General features: G+C 45.7%; 1 protein-coding gene across 12 annotated transcripts in view; it reads left to right on the plus strand.

Moving 5' to 3' along the window:
- The first annotated feature begins 1,169 nt into the window (after positions 1-1,169).
- The window catches only part of CLYBL (citramalyl-CoA lyase), a 239,856-nt gene continuing 216,800 nt past the window's right edge, over positions 1,170-24,225 (plus strand). For 2 of the 12 annotated variants that reach the window (XM_070800443.1, XM_070800441.1), the window contains exon 1: positions 9,982-23,361. In XM_070800443.1, the coding sequence (XP_070656544.1) occupies positions 23,134-23,361 (228 nt within the window). In that variant the 5' untranslated portion in view covers positions 9,982-23,133. Of the gene's footprint in view, positions 1,272-9,978; positions 23,362-24,225 lie in introns of those variants that run through there. The other 10 variants (XM_070800435.1, XM_070800436.1, XM_019971669.2 and 7 more) reach the window with 9 other exon arrangements.

The following is a 24,225-nucleotide window of genomic DNA, read 5'->3' on the forward strand; positions in this document are numbered from 1 at the left end:
TTACAGGAGAAAACTGAAGCAGGGAGAGGTTAAGTAATTTGCCCAAAGCCACACAGCTGGTAAGCTGTTTAATACCTTCGTGTTCTCCTGACTGTGAAGCTAGAGTTGTATTTGCTATCTGGCAGGAAGGAGTCGGAGTGAAGGGTAGTGTGTGCCGCCCGGTGTCTTCAACAAGCATTTCCCTCGCCCAGAAAACTGCCAGCAGTAGCTATTCTATGCCTATTACAGGCATAAATGCCCCATAAAGGATTAACTGTTAACCAAGGCACGCACAAGATGAGGCTCACAAACTTTGTTAGGTAATATTTAAACAAAACCAACAAAGAAATTCCTTGAAAATCTGGCTATGTTGGGCTGGGAATATGCAAGCTCTATCAAAAGCTGCCCTAAAAACCCAGAAGCGTGGGCAGGGTTGGATTCAGTCACCCAAAGACCCACTCAAGAAAGAACCCCTCACCCCCCTTTAGACTTTGCCTCGCGTTTCAGCCTGAAATCTGTTAGTATCCAACCTGAAGTGAAGTGAAGTGAAGTGAAGTGAAAGTCGCTGAGTCGTGTCAGACTCTTTGTGACCCCATGGACTATATAGTTCATGGAATTCTCCAGGCCAGAATACTGGAGTGGTTGGCCTTTCCCTCCTCCAGGGGATCTTTACAACCCAGGGATCGAACCCAGGACTCCCACATTGCAGGCGGATTCTTTACCAGCTGAGCCACAAGGGAAGACCAAGGGAAGACTCTTGAGAGTCCCTTGGACTGCAAGGAGATCCAACCAGTCCATTCTGAAGGAGATCAGCCCTGGGATTTCTTTGGAAGGACTGATGCTGAAGCTGAAACTCCAATACTTTGGCCACCTGATGCGAAGAACTGACTCATTTGAAAAGACCCTGATGCTGGGAAAGATTGAAGGCAGAAGGGACGACAGAGGACAGGATGGTTGGATGGCATCACCGACTCAATGGACATGAGTTTGAGTAAGCTCCGGGAGTTGGTGATGGACAGGGAGGTCTGGCGTGCTGCAGTTCATGGGGTCGCAAAGAGTCGGACACGACTGAGCGATTAGACTGATCTGAACTCAGCCTGGAAGCTCAGACAGCCCGAGGGGGCAGGAGCTCAGAGCGCGGGGGCGTGGCTTGCGGGGAGTGGGCGGGACGTGGAGAGGGGCGGGACGAAGTGGAGACGGATAGGGCGGGACGCGTGCGTCGGGAAGATGGCGCAGCGTCTGCTGAGGAGGGCGGCGCGAGGAGCGACGGCGGCGGCGGCGCTGCCTAGGCTGTGAGTGCTGGTCCCCAGTCCCCCGCCGCTCGGCCGCGCTCGCTGTGGGTCGGCATTCGGCTCAGCGCTGCGCAGGCGCGGCCTCCTCGGCCCCTGGCGGGAAGCCCCGCGGGCCGCGAGCGCCGTGAACCTCCCGAGCGCGCGTGCTCGACCTTTGCCAAGGTCGGCAACGCCCCGCGGGGGTCGCCCCCACCCCCTGCAATGTCCTTGCCTCAGTCCGGGAGGGCCGTTGTCTGAGTCCGGAAAATGGGTACAAACGTTCGACCTCTCAAACCCAAAAAACTCGCGGCCCCACACAGGGAAGCCAGGAACGTAGGGCCGGGAGGCGGCTCGCCTCCACCTGGTTGTTCACGCAGCGGTTCCCAAACTGTTTGGTCTCAGGACCCCTTTACTCGCTGAGAAATTATTGAGGACCCCGGAGAGTTTTTGCTTGTATCTGTTGCTTTTTTTTTTAATTTAAAAGTTTAGTCATTTTAAAATCACAAATCCATATAAATTGAACGCAGATTGCATCTTTAATGAAAAATATTAGAGAAAAGTGGCGTGGTATATTTTTTAAAATGTCTTCAGTTTAATTAAGGACAGTTGGAGTCACATATCACCTGTCTTGGAGAAAGCTTACCTAGAAATTTCCAGGCTCATGCACAAACCAGTTGGAAAAGGGAAGACCTCGAAGACCCTTTCACAGGGTCTCAGGGTGCCACCTCCTTACCCCAGGTATCCTCAGATGACACTTTGAGAACCGCTGGTTGAGATTTGCTTGTTTGCCAACCACATGCACATATATGTTCCCTCATTCTGTTCCCTGATCACCATGGAAAGAAGCTGCGTGACTCATTTATAAAGATGAGGAAACCAAGGCTCGCAGAGGCTGACTGACACTCAAAGCAGAGAATGGCAGAGTTGGGTTCAGAAACAAAATCAGAGGCTCTGGAACTTGGTTACATCTGCTTGCTCCGTGCTTCCTGACTCACTGGTGTTCCATGCCAGGAACCACCTGGCTTGTGCATCCCACCTTCCCATTTCCTAGATCCTGGCCTGGTAATGTCTCTGGGTTCTGGGGTCAACAGTGAAGCCAGAGGAGCCCCTGAAAGGGTGTACCCTTCCAGAAAGTCCTTTTCTGGCCTATGAAGGGGCCAGCTTCTGTGGCCTCTTCAACAATGGGTCCAGTGACTACACCGGGTCACTGACTTCTAAGGCTCCTGGGGCTAAGCTCATAATGCACTTCATTCCTCTTAGCACACTGGCCTAGTCTCAGCACTCTTAGACACCCCACCAAGGCCATGGCAGCAGGCTTTCATGCAGAGCCCTTCCCAGGTTAAATTCTATGGGTCCTGGCGCCTTCAGAACACATGGGGATGGGAAAAGTAAATGTGCCCAAGGTCAGCTTAAAAAAGTCTGCCTGCAGGTGTCTTTACTTTCTATCCCAGTTGTCTAGCACTTCCTCTTCAAGCCAGTAGACTGGCTTCTGGTGGCTTTTCTCTTGTTTTTAGAGCATCAGCAGTGTTGCTGATAGGCAGTTATTGAACCCTCTTCCCGACCCTCCAGCGTTTTCCTCTGTTGCAGTGGTGCTTCCCTGGTGCTTCCCTGCCCTTCCTTTCTCCAGCCCAGCAGCTCTCTGCTGCTGCCGACCAATTTACAGAAATACCCTGCCCTCATTGGGGGCACATAACTGCCCACTGCTAGGAATGTCTTTTAAATCCTCTCAGCTGGCAGAGCAAAGAAATTTGTGTAAATAGTAATCCATGCATATGTACACATCTAGAAATATTTCTCATGTAACCATCTGTACCTATATTAAGCTAAAGGTGAGTTCATACTGTATTCTAATCCATTACCACATGGATCATTCTAGCCTCCTCACCCGCCTTGTTTATAAATTTTCATCCCAACAGTGAGAGACCTGGCTTCCACTATACACTATCCAGTCACTCAGTTATTCAATTTCAGTGTGCACGTAGCAGTATCTGACTTGTTAGACCATACTTCTCGGGAAAAGACTTTAAAGTCCAGTGCTTAGATACAGTTCCTTTCCCTTTAGTCGTAGAGACTCCACTTATTTCCACAGTTACTTGGGTTAGCACCTTTTCTTCCCAGCCCCTTCAGTGAGGTGATTTCATACATTTGTAATACAGTAAGATTCTCTTTTCCCTTTTCTTGTCTAGTTGCACTAGCTAATGGTTTTACTAAGTAAGACATTAAATAGGAGTGATGAGACTCCTGTTTGCCTTGGTCCCAATCTTAGGGAAAGCATCCAGTTTTCCACTGTTGAGTCTGATGTTAATTGTAGGTGTTCTATAGATGGTTTTTATTCCCCATTTACTGAGGTGCTTTTTTTTTCCTTCTTGTTTAGCCTGTTGATGTGGCAGATTATATTAAGTGATTTCTGAATATTGGGCTAGCCTTGTATACCTGGAATAAATCCCACTTGGTCATGGCCTATAGTTCTTTTTATGTATACATTGTTGGATTTGATTTGTGAATATTTTTTGAGGGTTTTACATCTGTATTCATGAGTGACGTTAGTCTGTAGTTTTCCTTTCTTGTATTTATTTGGTATTGGTTTCTATATGTTTCATCTCTTTTTTGTTCTTATATTCTTTTACTGTTGCTTTCTTCTTTCTTTTGCATTAAGTATTTTCTTACATGATATTTTTTATTTCTTTAATGATTTTTTTCACTATTTTTTTAGTGGTTGCCCTCAGGCTTACTATATGCCTCTTTAAAAAATTGTGGTAAAATATGTATAACAAGCTTTGCCATCTTAACTATTTTGGGTGTACAGTTTAGTGGCATTATCATATTCACAGTGCTTTGCAGACATCATCATTATCCCCCCATTTTTTTCATCACTCCAAACAGAAACTCTGTACCTATTAACAGTAACTCTTCATTCCCTAGCACCTGGTATTCTCTAATCTACTTTCTGTCTCTCTAAATTTGCCTCTTTTAGGTATTTCATATAAGTGGAATCATACAATATTTGTCATTTTGTTTCTGGCTTATTTCACTTAGCATAATTCAAGAGTCTTCCATGGTGTGTAGCATGTATTAGAACTCCATTCCTTCCTATGGCTGGATAGTATTTAATTGTTTGTATATTACTGTATATATCTTAACTTATCAGAATCTACTTTTGATTTATACTGACTTAACTCCAGAAAATAGAAATATCTATATAGTTCCCTTTTCTTCTTTTTTATGAGATGATTGTTTTTACGTATTGTATGTGTATAGAAAGCTGTCTCATCGGTTGTTATATTCTTCAATTCTGGAAAATCTTTGCTTTCAGGTCACCAGATGACACGCAGTTCCAGTCACACTTTGCACTTTCTTCATGGGTGTCACATGAATCCAGGAGTCTGTTCCTTGGAGTTTGGTGGCACAGTGGTTGGTTAGCAGTATTCGATAGGGGCCTTTCCAATGAGATTGAAGAGAGTTCTGGACGTGTCTTTTCCGAAAGATGAAATCTCCAGGTTGCAATCAGTGTGTGATGCTTAAGGTCTTCATTTCCTGAGGGCACACTGTGAAAAGATTGCTCTACCAAAACATGGTTACTTTTAACAGCACCAGTTAGGCCTTTGCAATATTGGCGTATCTCTGCTTTTATCAGCTGTGAGTCAAAAGAAGCAGGAGTCAAGTGTATTGGACATTCTGTGACTGTTCCAAAGGTTGCAAGTTTATGAGTTTCAAAGGGGTGGATCTGAGATTTAGAAATATCAATGGAATGCTTTTGGCCAAAATAGTTGGAGAGTCTCTACAGATTTTGCCAGTTGAGTCTTAATGATGTTAATGTGTTTAACTAAACAAGATGATTGAGGGTGGCAAGTACAATCAAAGTGTTGTAAAACCAAACGGACAGCACATACTTGTTGAAGTGCCTGGCCAGTAAAAATGGATTCCTCAGTTACTATGAAATCTGAGAGGAATTCTGCAGGGGAAGCCTTTGGTCCAGTGGGAAACATACAGGCCATGAGTGAAACACATTTGTATCCACTAGATGGAGTAAATGTATAAAATTCATTTGCCAGACCTCAGATGGTTCATTAAACAGGTTGAGATATCTGGGAGCAGTAAGAATGGCTTCCCTGGATTGTGCTTTGGACCGTGTAACACGTGAGGCAGGCGCCTTTTGTGGCCTTGTTGATTTCCCCACCAGTATTGATGCATGAGGGCTGTCATCTGTCCGTTTTTGTTGTGTAGTCGCTCAGTCGTGTTCAACTCTTTGCCACCCCACAGACTGCAGCCTACCAGGCTCCGCTGTCCATGCAGTTCTCCAGGCAACACTACTGGAGTGGGTTGCTGTTCCCTTCTCCATCATTTGTCAGTAGACCAGTGGTTTAATGCAGGATTGGGGGTGAGGAGTGGGAATTTTAGTGTCTCTGGTAGGACTGGGTGCTTGTTTTGTCCAAACCAGAGCTTTCTCTTTTTATCAAATCATCAGTTATGTAATTTCTGGATTTGTTTTTCTGAAGCCAGTTGTTGGGCTTCTCGAGCAAGTTTTTCTAAATGATCATTTGTGGAAATATCCCTATGGATCATGACAGAAGTTTGGCTGCTGTTGGTCCCTTTAAGGGCAGCATTCCTTGCATTATTATCAGCAAGGTGATACACTGTAGCTTCCAGAAAATCAAGCTTAGAATGTCCCAGAACCTTGATAATAGCTAAAGCAGCTGGTAAGAGTATTGTATGCAACAATTCTTGAATACAGAATTGTGCAGCCCATCCCCATGGGCCAGTTTTAGATCACCCCCGAATTTCTGCTGCTAAGTCGCTACAGTCGTGTCTGACTCTGTGCAACCCCATAGACGGCAGCCCACCAGGCTCCCCGTCCCTGGGATTGTCCAGGCAAGAACACTGGAGTGGGTTGCCATTTCCTTCTCCAAGGCATGAAAGTGAAAAGTGAAAGTGAAGTCGCTCAGTCGTGTCCGACTCTAGCGACCCCATGGACTGCAGCCCACTAGGCTCCTCCATCCATGGGATTTTCTAGGCAAAAGTACTGGAGTGGGGTGCCATTGCCTCCCCCAAGTTCTCTTGAGCCCTTTTGCAATTAACCCTCACTCCTGCCTCCAGCCCTGTCATCCTTTTCATATTCATATTGTCAGTAGTGACTTGCTCTCTCTGCCTGATATTTGTAGTCCTTTTTTCTTTGCTTTTTGCTTGATCAGTCTGGCTAGAGTTTTCAGTTTATTGATCTTTTTAAAGAACTATTTTTTGTTTTTAATTTCATTGATTTCTGTTCCAATATTTATTATTTTCTGTCTTCAACTTACCTTGGGTTTAGTTTGCTCTTTTGATAACCACTCGAATGGAGGATGGAGATGGAAGAAAAGGGAGCAGAGGGGAGAAACTGTAGGCATAGAAGAATGCAAGCAGTGAGCGAGCAAGGGGAAAAGCCTTTGTAGAAAGAATGGTAAAGAGGAGGCCAGGGTTAAAAAGAACAAACTTCTGAGTGAGCATTTTGAAAAGAACTCAGAATTCTAAGAATATGTGTACTTTGTCACTTGACTTGGTATTAAAAGCTCAATGCGAAGTGTTAGGTATTTTTAAATGTTTGTTGGCATCATTAGAAATTGACTTTAGTTGCCCAAATGCATAGTGAGAAGCTAAATGGGATACTGTAAACAAAAAATTATGTTTTGGGTTATGAGGCAGAAAGAAACTTTAGTTCAGGGAGATAGGGGGAACAACTGTCTCAACTTGCCTAGGACTACTGTCCTGGTTTTAGCATTGAAGGTCCCACATTCCAGGAAGATCCTGTTTCAGGCAAAGAAGGATAATTATTTACCCTAGAGATAGAGAAAGGAAGGGCTGAAGGATGGAGTAAAGATGATCTAAGATAGTAGACCAGAGGTCCAAGAATTGGAGCTAGAGCCTTCTAGAATGGCCTCCTAAAAGAATGGGATGGGTGGACTACAGTCCGTTAGAGTCAGAAAGAGCCAGACATGAATAAGCAACTAAAAGAATGGGATGGGAAAGAGTATTTGGAATGCTTTTTTTTTTTTTGAGGAAAAAAGAGCCTCTGCTAGGAGTAGGGCTGCAGAGAAGAGGTGAGAGACTCTGAGGAAATAGGAAATACCATAAGGGAGTAGATAGACCAGGCGGCCTGGAGGCAGGGGACATGCCCGTGGCCTGGACACAGGAGTTGGTGGGAAATGAGGTAAAACCAGAGTAAAACTAGTGGGCAGTAACCAAAAAGGTCAGTTTTCATTCCAATCCCAAAGAAAGGCAATGCCAAAGAATGCTCAAACTACCGCGCAATTGCACTCATTTCACAGGCTAGTAAAATGATGCTCAAAATTCTCCAAGCCAGGCTTCAGCAATACGTGAACTGTGAACTTCCAGATGTTCAAGCTGGTTTTAGAAAAGGCAGAGGAACCAGAGATCAAATTGCCAACATCCGCTGGATCATCGAAAAAGCAAGAGAGTTCCAGAAAAACATCTATTTCTGTTTTATTGACTATGCCAAAGCCTTTGACTGTGTGGATCACAATAAACTGTGGAAAATTCTGAAAGAGATGGGAATACCAGACCACCTGACCTGCCTCTTGAGAAACCTATATGCAGGTCAGGAAGCAACAGTTAGAACTGGACATAGAACAACAGACTGGTTCCAAATAGGAAAAGGAGTACGTCAAGGCTGTATATTGTCACCCTGCTTATTTAACTTCTATGCAGAGTACATCATGAGACACGCTGGGCTGGAAGAAACACAAGCTGGAATCAAGATTGCCGGGAGAAATATCAATAACCTCAGATACGCAGATGACACCACCCTTATGGCAGAAAGTGAAGAGGAACTAAAAAGCCTCTTGATGAAAGTGAAAGCAGAGAGTGAAAAATTTGGCTTAAAGCTCAACTTTCAGAAAACGAAGATCATGACATCTGGTCCCATCACTTCATGGGAAATAGATGGGGAAACAGTAGAAACAGTGTCAGACTTTATTTTTTTGGGCTCCAAAATCACTGCAGATGGTGACTGCAGCTGTGAAATTAAAAGACGCTTACTCCTTGGAAGAAAAGTTATGACCAACCTAGATAGCATATTAAAAAGCAGGGATATTACTTTGCCAACAAAGGTCCGTCTAGTCAAGGCTATGGTTTTTCCTGTGGTCATGTATGGATGTGAGAGTTGGACTGTGAAGAAGGCTGAGCGCCAAAGAATTGATGCTTTTGAACTGTGGTGTTGGAGAAGACTCTTGAGAGTCCCTTGGACTGCAAGGAGATCCAACCAGTCCATTCTGAAGGAGATCAGCTCTGGGATTTCTTTGGAGGGAATGATGCTAAAGCTGAAACTCCAAAACTTTGGCCACCTCATGCGAAGAGTTGACTCATTGGAAAAGACTCTGATGCTGGGAGGGATTGGGTGCAGGAGGAGAAGGGGACACCAGAGGATGAGATGGCTGGATGGCATCACTGACTCGATGGACGTGAGTCTGAGTGAACTCTGGGAGTTGGTGATGGACAGGGAGGCCTGGTGTGCTGCGATTCATGGGGTCGCGAAGAGTCGGACACGACTGAGCGACTGAACTGAACTGAACTGAACCAACCTGGTGAGCAAGAACTGAAAGCGGTAGCTCGGCCTGTACTGGAAGATGCACATGCACGTGGGTGGTGCCTCCTGGAGCAGATGTTGCTGGAGGGAAATTCCCAGCCACGGGCTGTGCACCAGCAAGGCTGTGCCAAGTCTGCAGATTAGCATAAGCTTCGCTGGTGGACCCATTCCAGCTGTGTAGGGCTTCCACTCCCATTGTACCGTTTGTACATTTGCTATAGAGTTTTGCTGTGGGTTAGAACCATCTGTGTGGGTGCAAGCTGAGAGGAACGTCACTGGGTTGGCCAAGGGAGAGACTGAGGGTAGGGAGGAAAGGCTGGAGCAGAAACCTGAACTGAAAAACCTTCACCTGCTCACCTCTGGGCCCCACGGATCCAGAAAGGCTTGGAGGACAGTTTCATAACATGTACTTTTCTTTATTCTACTCTGAATAACTGTAGCCACCGAAGTCTCTGTCCTCTCAGGGCACTCTTCTGAGCACCCCTGCTTCGCGGAATGTTTGAGTGGCATTAGCACTTCTTATGGCATAAGTATTCTTCTAGAAATACTCCATAATGGGGCATTGAGGATGGGTATTCTCTGAAGTCACATCGGAGTCTGAGAGGTGAGCGCGTATGCTTGGTTGTAGTCGAGCCTCACACGGTCAGTGAGGTAGCATCTGGGGTGGCTGACACTGCTGAGCATCGGCACTTTTCCTCAAGTGGTTATTTTCTCCAGCGATGGCTTTGTAACAGCCAAGGTCTGATGGATGTAATTTCTGAAAACAGCCTCTGGTCACAGTTTCCTTAACTAAATGTTGCAGTGGCCATTCTGTAGGAGCTGCTGTTTTCTACATGACTGATTCCCTGTGGGGAAGCCCACAGGCACATGTGGCTGAGATGTTAGGAAGACAGGGAGAAGAAAGCTGGGCTCCTTGGGGAGTGGCTGTTGGTGGGCTTGATGACATTCTTAAGAATGGAAGAGTTGTTAGTTGTAAAAACAAAATGCTTTCTTGCCTCTGAATGCAGCTGGGCTGTGTTCTGTTGTTACATGTTTCTTATTTATTCCTCTGTGCATTGCTGATGATCTTGACAGTTTAAGTTTAAAACTTTACTAATCAATAAAGAAAATTCCAAAGAAATAGTATTTGTGTTTTCATATAGGTCACTTTGGGTGTACATTTAAATCCATTATAATTCATAAAAGTTTTAATTTATTTCATGTTGTTACTTGAAGATACCTTATCAATTAAATAACTCATTTGAATGATATAGACAATAAGTGGGTCCCAGAATTGACATTCCTTTCTTCTTTCTTTATTTGGCTGCATTAGTTGCTGTGCACAGGATCTTTCTTTGCGGTGCAAGGATTCTCTAGTCGTCGTATGTGTGCTTAGTTGCTCCGCAGCATGTAGGATCGTAGTTCCCCGACCAGGAATCGAACCCGTGTCCCCTGCATTGCAAAGTGCATTCTTAACCACTGGACCACTAGGGAAGTCCTGCTTCCTTCCTTTTTTGTTTCTTTCCCTTCTTTGTTTTATTTTCCGTTCCTTCCTCCCTCCTTTCCTTCCTTTTTCAATTATAAGCCAGATTTAAGATGACTTTTTATTTAGTTGCTTTCATTTTATGTTTTGGTTAAAGTTTAGGATCTCCTGGAGTAGGAAATGGCAACCTACCCCAGTATTCTTGCCTGGAAGATTTCATGGACAGAACAGCCCAGCAGACTACAGTCCATGGGATGGCAAAGAGTCAGACATGACTGAGCACACACACACTAATCTTTGAGCGTTGGTGTTTACTGTTGTTCCACAGCCATCACATATATATTTCTCTGTATATAGCCGCAGATGTTCATTGTGTGTATTTCCAATTTTTTTTTTTTTTCCTTAAGAAATGCACAGATAAATGTCCCTATATTCAGGTCTCTGTGGCTACCCTTACTTAAGTTCTTGGAGGTGATTTTCTGTGTGTGAACTTGCTGGGTGAAAGAGTATGGACATCTTAAGCTTTTTGATGCTTGTTGTCAGATTGCCCTCCAGAAATGGTGCTGGATGTACCTGGATTGCAGTATGTCTTTTGGAGGCCTACTTGCACGTTTTCCTTGGCAGCAGTAGACTCGTGCACAGTAGAATAAGCAGAGACTCTTTCCTGCTGGTCAGACAGCTAGTGGTGCCAGGCCTAGAGAGAGCCCCGTCTCCTGACTACAACCACTGGTGGCTTTTCCCTCTGTGGCCTCAACGTCACACTGACCCAGCCTACAAGTGTTTCTGCAAATGGCCACGTAGTTAAACTTCTAGTTCTTTTCAGAACTACACTGCATGTAACGTCTTCCTCTAAGGCTTTGAGACTGACAGAAGTGCTTGATTCCATAATAAAGGAACCAAAACCAATTTCCATGAGAAAGTAAGGATTCCATTTTAATAGGCTGCTTGGTGTGAACAAGTCTGTCTGAACTGTTTCCCCATGCTGTATTCTTTTTTTTTTCTGTATTCTTTTTTTTAACATAAAAAATTCTCACAGTAAATTGATAAGTGCCAGAAAGAGATTATAAAACTATACACATAGTATGATTTCAATCTTTTTGACAAACTCTGTATGGGATTGTATATAATATACAAGCTATACACATACATGCAAAGTAAAAGTTCCTAAAGTTTATACTCCTAAATGTAAAATGTAACCATCATTTACCCCATGCCGTGTTTCTGACCAAGAAAGCAGAGTGACCAAAATTCCCTGTGAGTATATGCAGGTCTCTTCAAATATTGATATTTAGAACCCCAAAATACTGAAAAATTGTAAAGACAGCACTTGCCACCCCTAGTAAAATTAGCGTTAAAATTTAGTGGTAGATTGTGTTTGCCTTTTAGCTGAAAGTTGTATATTGCTAAAAAAAAAAGTGTATTTTAAAACATGAACCTTCTAAAAGTTTATATAGTCATTTTACATCATCGCACACATATGTATATGTTGCACAAACTTACAAGTAGCGCAGGCTTATTTTAAAGCACTTCCACTTGACTTGTTGTTTTACTTAATCTCACAGGATTCTTTGTGAGCAGGATGATATGCCCATTTTACTCTTTGGCCAAATACCAAAATTCAGGAGGGGGGAAAAAAAATCCGTGCCAGATGCTGTTGTCATACAGAGACACTGGAGGGCGCTCTAACAATGAACGATGTAAGTTGTCTCCTGAGAGGCGTGCATCTTAGTAAAAGGTAGGGGAATAGGTTTTCCTGTTCATTTTAAGGTGAATGAAAGACACATAGATGTAGAAGGCATATTTCTTTCTATACTGACCTATAAACGGTCCCTTTGACAATTTGAATTCAGTTCAGTCGCTCAGTCGTGTCCGACTCTTTGCGACCCAATGGATATGAGAGTTTATGAGACATTTAAGAAGTAGCTCTGGGCTTCTTTATTGCCCCCTCCCTCCTCTTGCCCCTTCCAGCTACTCAGGGTCGTGGGTCAGCCCGCAGCACTCTGTCCCTGTAAGTCTGCTCAGACGTCACCCGTCGGAGGAGTCTTTCCCAATGAAGCACAGCCTCACCTGCTACACTGTTACACTCCCCCCGTCTCACCCCGGTAGCGTCTTTCTCCATTGCACTCGCTCCCACCTGCCGTACTGTACGCTTATCTGTTTGTAGGTTGTCTGCCTCCACCCCCAGCCCCGTGTTCCTGAGAACGTGGGCTTGGTCTGTTTATCCCACTGCTCTGAACCTTGACCCTGAAGCAGTACCTGACCCACAGTAAATGGCTGATAGAGATTTGCTGGATGAAAGATACTGCATCTGGAGATTAGTGCCTTTTTCATGTGGTAAAAATACACATAACATAAATTTGCCATTTTAAGTACTTTAAAGTGTACAGTTCAGTGGCATTAAGTACAGTCACCTTTTTTTTACAGCCCTCACCACCATCCATCTCTAGAACCTTTTCCTCATCCGAGACTGAAACCCTGTACCCACTGAACAGTGACTCCCCATCCCCCTACCCCCAGTCCCGTAAACGCTAGTCTCTCTGTCTTACGAATGGCTATTCTGTATTCTCCTGTGAGTGGAAGCAGGCCATGTTTGTCTTTTGCATCTGGATTATTTCACTTAGCATAATGTCCTGAAGGTTCATCCATATTATGGGGAATCAGAATTTCCTTCCTTTTTAAGGCTGGATAATATCTCATTATGTGTCTATACCACATTTTGTTTATCTAGGAATCCATCAGTAGACCTTTGGACTACTGCCTGCCACCCTTTGGCAATTGTTAATGCCTGTTTTAGACGGAGCACAGAAGCCCGGTGTTAAGGGTTTGAGTCTAAAGTGAGTTTCTGTGAAACAATGGTAGCATCTTTAAATTATACCAGTGAGCCACAATTCACCCTTGGGTGATTTCTGCCTTCACAAAACAGTTCAGATTAAAGGAGAAAGTATTCAAGCTCCTAAAAATTGGAGTTGGTTTAATATCTCTTTTTGGTGCTATTGAGGGTTTTCTTACAAATGTCAAAAAAGAAAAAGCAGTTTACAAGATCAGATTTCTAACTCTGTTATGAGCAGGAAGACCCTGGATAGACCCTCTAGGGCTCCAGTCCAGCGCTGACCCTGCTGATACCCTGGACCTCGCTCAAGGCCCTTGTCTAAACTGATCCTTATTTTCTCACAGTTAAAACGAAGAGGGTGGACTAGACGCCCCCTGCCTACTAACATTCCGTAATCTAGGAAGGAATTATTGACCTCAAGCAAGAGGACTTTGGAGAATTCAGAAGTGTGAAATACATGGCTTTTTTTGAGCTATGGGTTATTTTGGTCCATTTGAGTTCAATTTGACCAGAGATTGAGGATAATAAAAGCTCTGCTTCCCCTAAATTTAGGGGCACAGCCTGCATCGGTTGATTTGTACCCTTCCCTCCTGCCATCTTGGGAGATGTTTGTTCATGCGTTATTCACCCTCATGCTTTAGGTCCTCAGGTCAGGAGGTGTCTTCACTGTTTCCTTCTCTCTCTGCAGTAGGGGCCTCTGGCAGGTGCTCTGTCCAAGCCCTCAATCAAGTGACTGCTGCTGCTGCAGTACAGAGGGAATGTGATTCTGAAGTAATTGGGGTGTAGTGGGAATACAGAGCCTAGAAAAACTCAGGAGTAAGAAGAGGCATGCGTCCTAAATTAGTGTTATCTGCAAGAATGACTCGGAAAAGTAAAGATGTGATTTCTGCTTTCATCCCATCCCCCTCGAGTTTCCTCCTGCCCCACAAATGCCTCAGTGCTCGGAGCACAGTGTTCTTAGGTCCCGTGGTCAACTGTTTACCTAGTGATGCCCAGAAAGTGAAAGTGCTGGTCCTTCAGTGGTGTTCACCTCTTGGTGACCCCATGGACTGTAGCCCACAAGCCTCTTCTGTCCATGGAATTCTCCAGGCAAGAATACTGGGATGGGTTGCCATTTCCTTCTCTAGGGGATCTTTCCAACCCAGGTCTCCTGCACTGCAGGCGGATACTTTACCATCTGAGCCACCAGGGAAGTCCAGTGATGCTCAGAGACTGACAAAACCAGAGTGTGCAGATGCTGCGTGTGTCGCCCCACCCGAGTGTTGTACATTTTAACAAACGTCCTACCTGCAAGAGTCGGCCAGTAAAGAGAATCTTCCTCTGCCAGGGAAGCAAGTGTGGACATCAGAGAGGCTTGTGGTGTCCCTCCCACCTCCGTCGTCCTCTGGACAAAGGTCCAGCCTGTGAGTCTGGGTCACAGTCTCTCCTGTGCTGTAGGACAGTCTGGATTCACCAGGGGCCTGCAGACATGCCTGAGAGTGGGGAGAAGCCTTACCCTCAGCAGCCCCACACTCACACTCGCATACCCGCTTCTTGCCTAGCTTCCTACAGCTGGCCTCCAGTCCTCTTACCCACTCCCCCAGATGGCATCAATTTTCTGATGCCGTCCAGCGGTCTGCTGCCTGGACCCCTCGGTATGGCGCCTTGCCAGGGTTCCTTCCAGCACTGCTCTGGGTCATTCGGCCAGAACCCTCACCTTCTTCACACCCGCCCAGCCCTGTCCCCTCTCTGATTTGCTCACACTCTTCCTCCCGCCTCTCACTTTAGGAAAGTCACAGATGCCACTTCCTCCCCGAAGTTGCCCTTCCCCAGACTGTAAGGCAGCAGGCCTCTACCCCTTCCCTCTGAGACTCAGCGCCTCTGACGGTGCTCGCCCCTCTGTCCCTTCGTTATGGGCATCTCGGGCCCAACCCCCCATCGTCTGGGGTGCCCTCATCCCTCCTCCCACCCGTGCCCTGTCTGTTGCCAGGTCTGTTGATTGTCCTCTTCAGCTGCCAACTCTTCCCCATACTGTTAGTTTCCTATTGCTGTTACATTGTCACAAACTGAGTGGCTTAAAACAGGGCAGAGTTTTTACTTTACATTTCTGGAAGTCAGAAGTCTGAAGTGGGCTCCAGTGGGCTGAGACCATGGTGTCAGGGGAGCTGCACCCCTTTTAGAGGCCTGAGGGGAGGGTCTGTTTGCTCCTCCGGCTTCTAGAGTTGCCCAGATACTTTGGCTCGTGGCCCCTTCCTCCATCAAGAGCCAGCAGCCTTGGGTCAAATTCTTCTCAGGCTGCCATTTCCCTGGTTCTCTTGCCTCTGCCTCATCCTTCCACTTACACGGATGTTTGTGTTTATACTGAGCCTGCTGGATGATCAGGCTAATCTCCCCATCTCAGGGTCATGTGATTAGCAACCTTAATTCCACTTTGCCATGTAACCTGCCACATTCCTGGGCTCCGGGGGTTAGGCCAGGGATGTCTTTGGGGGCCATTATTCTGCTTGCCACGTCCACTCTCCTAGCTTCAGGTTTGAGCTCGTGGAGTAGCTTTGTGATCGACTGCCTGCCTCCCCACCCTCATCACCTGCCGTGTTACCTGCTGCCTGCAGAGGTACTAGCGTGTATATTCTGTTGTCAAGACTCGTTGGGTCTGCCTCCAAAAATGTCTCGTGGTTCTGTCTCTTTGTCTCCAGTGTCACCTTTCAAGTGGGCATCTCTCATCTGGACCTCTATGAAGGGGCTCTTGTACATCCACTTATACCCCTCCAACCCATTTTTTTAAATTGAGGTAACATTTGCATAATATATAAAATTAACCATTTTAAAGTATACAGTGCAATACACTTAGTGTTGTACAACTATAATCTCTATTCCCAAACATTTTCATCACCCCAAAAACCCTGTGCCTGTCAGCAGCCACTCCCTATCCCTCCTCCTCCAGCTCCAGGCAACCACGAGTCTGTTTTCTCTTTTGCATAGCTCATATGATAGGGGTCATGCAGCATGTGGCCTTGTGTGCCTGGATGTTTTCATCTAGAATAACAGTTTTGAGATTCATCCGTATCTATATCACGTATCAGTATTTTGCTCCCCTTTATGGCTGGCGAGCATTGCACTGTGGGTAGATGCTAATTGTAGTATTGTAGGCATAGGCCATATTCTATTTACCCATTCATCAGTTGATGGACATTTGAGCTGTTTTTACCTTTGACAGTTGTGAATGGTGCTGTTGTAAACATCCACACACAACTATTTGAGCACTGGTTTTCAATTCTTTTGGATGTATACCTGGGAATGTAATTGCTGGGTCACGGGGTAAATCTGTGTTTAGCCTTTAGAGCAACCACCAAACCCTTTTCCACAGCGGTGCCCTGGCCACTGGGCGGCTCCACTGGCGGTGCACAGGTGTTCCCGTTTCTCTGTCCTTTCAGCGTTTGTTATTTTCCATTGCTTTCGTTGTCGCCATCCTAGTGGTGTGGAGCGGTGTCTCCGTGTGGTTCCTCCAAACTAGTTTTAAATACACAAGTTGGTTCATCTCACTTCACTGCCTAGCAGCCTTCCAGCGCCCTCCTGTGGCCGTCCAGGGCGTGTCTGGTCCCACCCCTTCTCTGTCTCACTTCTCACCCCCTCCCACCCTTCTCCCACACTCATCCCAGCATCATCGCTGTCTCTTGCTTCCTTAAGTGAGGAAGGCTTTGAGGACCAGTGGGGTTCAGACAGTTTCCCAAGACCCCAGACCTGAGACAGAGCCAGCTCCTTCCAGTCCCCTCGTCTGTAAGAGGGGCCCATGATACCACAGACAGTGGTTAGAATGAAATGAAACGGGCGTTGGGCATAGCGCCTGGCTCATAAGAACACCAGTAAACAGTGGATGTAAGAAAAAGAAAGACGATAGATGCATAAAGCCTGCACTCCCCTCGGCCCCACTGGCTGAGGCATGTCCGCCCTCACCCCCTTTCCACCCGCCGGGCCTCTAGTCCCTTGTCACGTTTTCAGTTTAGTCTTGGGTTGTGGATGGGCGCACTTCCTTCTTACGTTTGGTCTCTTCCTCGAAGCTGGAATCTCTGCGTTCACCCCTCTGTGCTTGTGCCCAGCACAGCGTTTGACGCATAGTAGGTGCTTAATTTAAAATTCCTGCATAAAAAAAAAAATCATCAGATGGTCACAGTAAACAGAATTCATTACTAATTATCCACTTGACATGAGAGGGTGGAAAGGCAAGCTTTTTTGGTGTGAGTGTGGGTGTATGTATGTTTTCCTCGATTATAGATTTGTCTAAACATTCCTGCTAATTTAAGATGTCAAATCTGAAGGTTCTTTCTTGGCTTGAGTTTTTGAACACAGTCCAGGGCTGTTTTCAGCCTCCTCAGTATTCTCCTTTTTGGGAAAGAGTTTTCGAAAGCATAAAGGGGGTGTCTTCTGTGCGTGCTTGTCTACAGGATTCATTTACCAGAGCAAGCTGTGGGGAGGGGGAGATGAGATCTTGCTGGTAGTACATGGCTGTGACCCAGCACGGGGGCTCACTGGGAGAACCCCCTCAGTCCAAGTCCGTGGGGTTGAAACCACCTCCTCAGCCAGTGTTTCTGTCCCAGGTACATTCCGTTTATTTCAGAATTTCTCACCTGTGGAACACACTTCTTCAACTCAGCCTCTGGAAGGTGTATTAAAGAAAAGTCCACGGTCTTTCAGCTCAATGGAGGAACTTTAGCAGCTTTCATTTGGAAATCTTTTCTGCTTCTGTTTTTTCCCCCTACCCCTCATCATTCCCCTCTCCCTGCCCAGATACCCTGGGGTGTCAGCTGGAGTAAGGTGTCATAGGAAGCATGCACCTCCCACTTTGATTGTGGACTCCTTCTGGCCAGCACTGGAATTACTGAGTTGCTGTTGGAAGAGTCTCTCATCTTCTCCATCCAGAATTAAGGAAGTCATGGGTTGATCCGGGGCAGAATCCCCCATTTGGGAGGCCCACTGCGCTGTGCGCTCCTTGAGGACAAGGTGCTGCCTTGCGGGACTCCTGTCCCAGCGCAGCGCCTCGGAGGAGTGGGGCAGCTAGCTCACGAGTTTCTGAAACCAGCTGGATGGCTCCACACGTTCTGTTGTGTATGGGAACCGCTGAGCGTTAGCAACTAGCCAGTGACCAGCCGTGATGAGCAGTTTTTAGGCTCCACAAATGTCTAATGTGCTAAGTGAGGACCCCAGGCATCCGCTGAAGAAAGGACTTTTAAAAATGGAAATAGGACTGTTGACACAGGTGCCTTTTACTAATTAGTGTACTGTTTTTGAGGAATTAGTAACAATGTTAGCATTTCCAGGATTGCTGTTAATGAGGGATGAGGAAACTTATCTTTTTATTTCCACAACCATATGGTTTACTGCTTGATGTGGTTCTCTCGCTCGCTCTCAGTGTTTTTAAATTTGATTTTTATTTTAGTTAGGGCAAAAGCATTTTTTAGCAGGGCTCATTGATTTTATTATGCAGGTAAATGGGAAAAGTATTTTCCTTCATAGAACAGTTATTCCAACAGGAAATTCTGTAACATATCAATGGTATTCTTTTTAAGTAAAAGTCCCTTTAACACATCTCTTTTAGTTATTCAGTCATGCATTTATACTTTCTCCTGAAAAGAATGAGGACTACATCCCTGCTAAGTCCTAGGCCGCGACTAAGAAGGGGGAATGGGAGAAAATTTCCCAAAGGTCTTTTCGGTGGCACGCACCTGGAGGTCCTTTATTTGGGTACATTTCATGTCAGATAGGGACTTCATTCTAAGAAGTGTATCATCTAAATGGGAAGAGAGGGGGAGTGCCTTCAGAGGACTTGGGGTCCATTCACAGGGAAGTGGACCTCTGAGCAGCTCTGGAAGGATGACTAGAGAGGGAAAAGCCTTCCTGGCTGAAGAACTGTGTGTGCAGAGCCCAGCAGGAGACATCAGACGGGTCCCTGTGGAGTGTGGGTGCCTTGTGGCAGCGACGGGAAGCTCGCTGGCCAGTTGGGGTCAGGCTGTGAAGGGCTTCTAAGACCAGACCAGGATTTCAGATTTACATCCTGTCGGTAACCCTGAGGCAGTGGAGATGTTTCAAGTCTCTCGGCCTCCATCAAGTGAGTTCTTCACTCTGTGCTCTGGTCTAGTGGTAGTCCCATGTCATTTCAACTTCTTGCCTCTCTAGTTTCCTTTAATTACATCCAAAGTGTGCTGGGACACCTAACAGGAATAGAGAAAAAGGGTCGAGGCTCTGCAGCCTGTGAGGCAGGCCAGCCCATCCTCTCCTTCCAAGGCACTTACTATATTTAAATACTCCTAGTTACTGGGAGCCTTCAGGTGACTTCATTTCTCTGAGCACTCTACACTTCGTTTCCAACATCTGTAGTTAATTTCTTAAGAGACCTTAATGAGAAACTTCAAACAGTTTAAATGTCAATTACCAAAAAAGTGAGGTTTTCAAGTTCCAGTAATCTGCCTATATTGGTTGTTGGAACACAATCCCAGGTGGATGTAATTTAAGACAGATGCCATTCCAGAGCTTCAGTTACAAAGAACTTATATATTTTCAGGACTAACAAACCGGTCTGTTGTCACTACACTTAGAGGACTGTCTACAGTTCTGGCTTATCTGGCAGGAGCTCAGTTCAGTGCAGTCACTCTGGCTCTGTTTTGGCTGGTGTTTTTGAATCTGAAAAGATCCAAAAGCTACTATGTAATAAAAACGTGTTGAGAATACAGTAGATGTTGCGATAAATCCAATTTTTAATCCTACACATTTGAGAGGAAAAGAGTATTTGTGTTGTTCTTTATTGTAGATTTATCCTTAATGAAAGGGTTAATCTTAAATTTCTGACTGAGAAATCCTGATCTGTTTGTTTCTTGCCACTCGCAATTTTCCCCTCTGTGTTCCTTCCTTTGCCTCTATTTTTGATTAGGATAAAATGCCCGAAGAAAGAGTTGGATGTGGTGATGAGCATTATTTTAACAGAAAGTAAAACGGAAGGCATGCAGAATAAATTAACCTTGTATTTTCTCTGCAGGTCACTTAGTGGGTGTTACATCCTTTGTCGTTTGTGCTACAAAGTAAATAATTTTTGGCAGCTGGTTTGGTTTTCACCACTTCTAAGCCTATGACAAACGATCTTAGAACTTTAGTCTTAAAAAGGGAAGCTTATTGTGTGTGAATTTTGAGTTTGAAGGCTTTTTAACATATAAGCCATTTATGTGGAATTTTGTTTTATTTGAATGTGAAAATTTTTTAAACTTTTGAAAGTAGTTAGAGCGTGCCATATTGAAGTGTTTTCACATTTAGACGTTTAAGTTAGTTTGCCTTTTCTATTCTTTAAAAGGCACTGAGAAAAACGTCCTCAGCTCCCGCCACAAAGCATTCATTATTTATTAGTCAGCTGCTTTTGGAAACTGTGAAATTACTCTTAATTGTATAGTTTTAGGCTTTTTAATTCCCCTAGGAGAAATAATGTTGTAAATATCTTTAGATTTATTAATACCATCTACCCATTTATCTATTTAGCCTGTCATAAATCACTTCCAGAGATAAAAAATAGTCATACAAAGTTAGATATATCTGAACATGTGAATTTCATGTATTTTCGGATAATCAGCCCTGTTTTAAAGGTTTCTTCCAGAATCAGCTCATCAGTGCTGCATTTGGCATGTGGTGTATGGCTGAAACTTCAGATGAATGCAGAGGTTCTGAACTGTGCAGTGCACAGAGTACCCATCAGGACATTTTCCTTGTATGCTGACACGACTTCTTTTCTAAGTAGAGTGATCTTGGTGGTGTGAGACACAGGCATCATATATTGGGTTGGTGAAAAAGTTCGTTTGGGTTTTTCTGTATCAGCAGATGGAAAAACCTGAAGGAAGTTTTTGAACAACCCAATATAATATGTACAAAATGGATGTTTGTCTGGCTTACCTGATTGAAATGTGAAATGGAACATTTTCTGGTAGTTACTTCCCAACATGCAGATTGACTGATACCCACTAAATGTATCAGTTCAGTTCAGTTCAGTCGCTCAGTCATGTCCGACTCTGAGACCCCATGAATCGCAGCACACCAGGCCTCCCTGTCTGTCACCAACTCCCAGAGTCCACCCAAACTCACGTCCATTGAGTCAGTGATGCCATCCAGCCATCTCATCCTCTGTCGTCTCCTTCTTCTCCTGCCCCCAATCCCTCCCAACATCAGGGTCTTTTCCAGTGAGTCAACTCTTCGCATGAGGTGGCCAAAGTATTGGAGTTTCAGCTTCAGCATCAGTCCTTTCAAAGAACACCCAGGACTGATCTCCTTTGGGATGGACTGGTTGGATCTCCTTGCCGTGTCAAAATGTATGGGGTCAATGGTTTTATCAGCTTCCTAAGTGTAAAGTTAGGAAATGAATTCGAATTCCCTCTCTGTCCTGAGGGACTTGGTGGCTTACTCCCGCTTTCTCTAAGTAATATAGTAGAGCCTGTTTGGCTTCATCAGCAGCCTTGGGAGTTAAAGCCATCATTTGAAACCCTGAGTGGAAAAGTTGGAAAAGTCAGGAGGCCAGGAGTGAGAGACAAGTCTTCATCCTTTCCCTGGTGGCCCCTCACCTGCGAGTTCACACCAGGGTGGTAATAAAATTGTAGGAGCTCATTTTATGTGAAACCATTAGCAGCCTGAGAATTTGGGGCAAGCTTCCTCTCATAGTTTAAGACACTGGAAGGTGTCATTTATAAGCACAGAGGGGCTGAAGGAAGGCAGAACAGGCTTGTAAACCTTCGCTTTAGGCTCTGGACAGCGGTCAGTCCATAATACAGCTTCTAGTCTTGGGTTATCAGAATCACAAACGTGCCTTTAAGCATTGCGGGCAAATCCCGTGAAACATCTGACTGCAAAGGCGGAGACAATGGCCAGTTCTTTCCTACTTGTGAAGTTGCATTTTCTTACTCTGCCTTCATGAATGAGGGTGGAAAGGAAATGGGCCCTACTACAAGTGGAACAAGTATAACTGAATACTTTTCGTTAAATTAAATGTGGGCTCTGATGACAGTTGCGTCACGGCCAGTATGGGGGTTTTACCTTGCATCGGCTATTCCTGTACAGTTCTGGCACCTTTGTGTGGCTAACTCTGAATTCCCAGGCTGGGGCAGGTGTGTGTGACGGATAGAGGCCTTAAGTGAATGGAGAATGGGGAACCATTTCCAGCTTATATTGGCTCATGAGGTGGAGAGTCACCACATGGGGATGGGATTCAGGTTCTTGGCTGCTTGTGGGAATGACAAACGGCTCTCAGGGTGGGCCGGCCCAGCTTCAGAATCCCTGCTAATGACCGTGAGAGTAGTTCTTTAACTGAAACCACGAGGAAAAGCAGAAGATTTGGTGAGAGTTCAACAACCTGTCGATTGAGAAAAGTCTGCAGGATCCACCTGGACGTAATGATGTGTGTGACCAAGGTGCTCTAGGCTTTGGCCCCCAACGTACACGTGACTTTAAATCTCAGTGTGCCCAGTCCCCGCCACCTCCCCTCCTCCAGGAGTAACATACTTAGTTAATTGCCTCAGTCTGCTCAGAGCTGTCCCTGGTGCTCAGCGACGCCCTCCTGTTCTCAGGTCCTGTTACAGTGAGAGCCTCGGGTCCTCTGCAGCTCGTCTCTTTCTCTGGCCAGTAGGAAACATTCTTTCTGATTCCCACGGGTGACCCAGAGGGACTCTGACAGTGGAAATTGTAGGCATTCGGTAGTATTTCCATCCTTCATATCAAGCCCAGGTCTTTCCAGAGACACAGATGGGTCTGGGCTGCAGTGAGGTGGCCCCACGCCAAGAGACCAGAGTTATCTGGGAGAAGCCACTGGTCCCTCTAGTTTCTGTGGCTCCAGGTTCCTGTTTTGAGTCCGGTTTTTTCTGAGGACTTCTTCCTTTCCCAAGGAGATTTCATGCTGACCCTCCTTTGAGGCTCTCAGAATGTCCTGGTACATGCCTTTCTGCTTGGCGCTTATGTTTATTCATCTGAAGGACTCTCGGCCAGTGCACCTGTTAGGCGTCACCAGGCGGTCTTCTTCATGATGTGGCAGAAAGCATTTCCTCCCCCCACTGACCCTGAGAGGTGCGGAGGTGGTTGGACGTGGCTTCTCTTCCTAGGTAGCTGCGCTTGCTGCCCCTGTGCTCCACATCACTGTGAGTTGGGGCCCACCCTGGAAGTGGATTGTTGCCATCGAGCTGAAACAGGCTCAGATGCTGGCTACACAAGCCTGTCCTGTCCTGCCAAAGCAGCTTGGGGCGTTCCTAGTGTAAGTATCATGTGGGCTACTCAAGCACCGCCTTTCCTAGAGGGCGGGTGGGGGTTGTTGTCCCGCTGAATCTGCCTCTTTCAAAGCCGTCCCCTCTCTTAGGCCTCCTCCCCTTTCCTTACTCTTGGAGCCACTTGTAGTACACACCTTAACGTATCTGTAAGGGTGGTCTTGGGGTTGGAAATAGAACGGCTGATGGTTAGTATAGTCTCTGAAAAGAATTCCTAGTAATCTGGTAGGATTACTAGGCTGGTAGGAACCCAGAAGTTTCAGAGAAATTCTTAAAAGTGGAAGAGCTGTGGGCAGGGCTTCCACACGTGTTGACTGAAGTGTTCTGAACGAGATACATTGATGGACTCTTCCCTTGAACAGAGACCTGTTACTTTTGGCCTCTATTTCTCCCTTGTCTCCTCTTTCCTTTCGCTTCCTCTGTGGCCTCCCGTCCCACTGGACCTCTCATTCCCAGCATACTTTTCTGTTTATCTTGACTCCATCTCTGCCCTCTTTTGGATCCAGGTGTTTTTTTTTTTTTTTAATGTAATTTTATTTATTAATTTTTGGCTGCCCTGGGTGTTTGTTGTTGGGCATGGGCTTCTCATTGCGGTGGCTTCTTGTTGAGGAGCACAGGCTCTAGGTGCCTGGGCTTCAGCAGTTGTGGCTCACAGGCTTAGTTGTCCATATGGCGTCTGGAATCTTCCCCGACCAGGGATCAAACCCGTGTCACCTGCATTGGCAGATGGGTTCTTACATCCACTGCGCCACCAGGGAGGTCCTGGACCAGTTCTTATTCTTGGCGAGGACTACACTGTTTTGAGTTCTTTCTGCATTGCAAAGACTGTGCTTTTATACATTAACATTAGCATG

This window comes from Bos indicus, chromosome 12 (assembly GCF_029378745.1).
Source record: "Bos indicus isolate NIAB-ARS_2022 breed Sahiwal x Tharparkar chromosome 12, NIAB-ARS_B.indTharparkar_mat_pri_1.0, whole genome shotgun sequence".
Taxonomy (NCBI): domain Eukaryota; kingdom Metazoa; phylum Chordata; class Mammalia; order Artiodactyla; family Bovidae; genus Bos; species Bos indicus.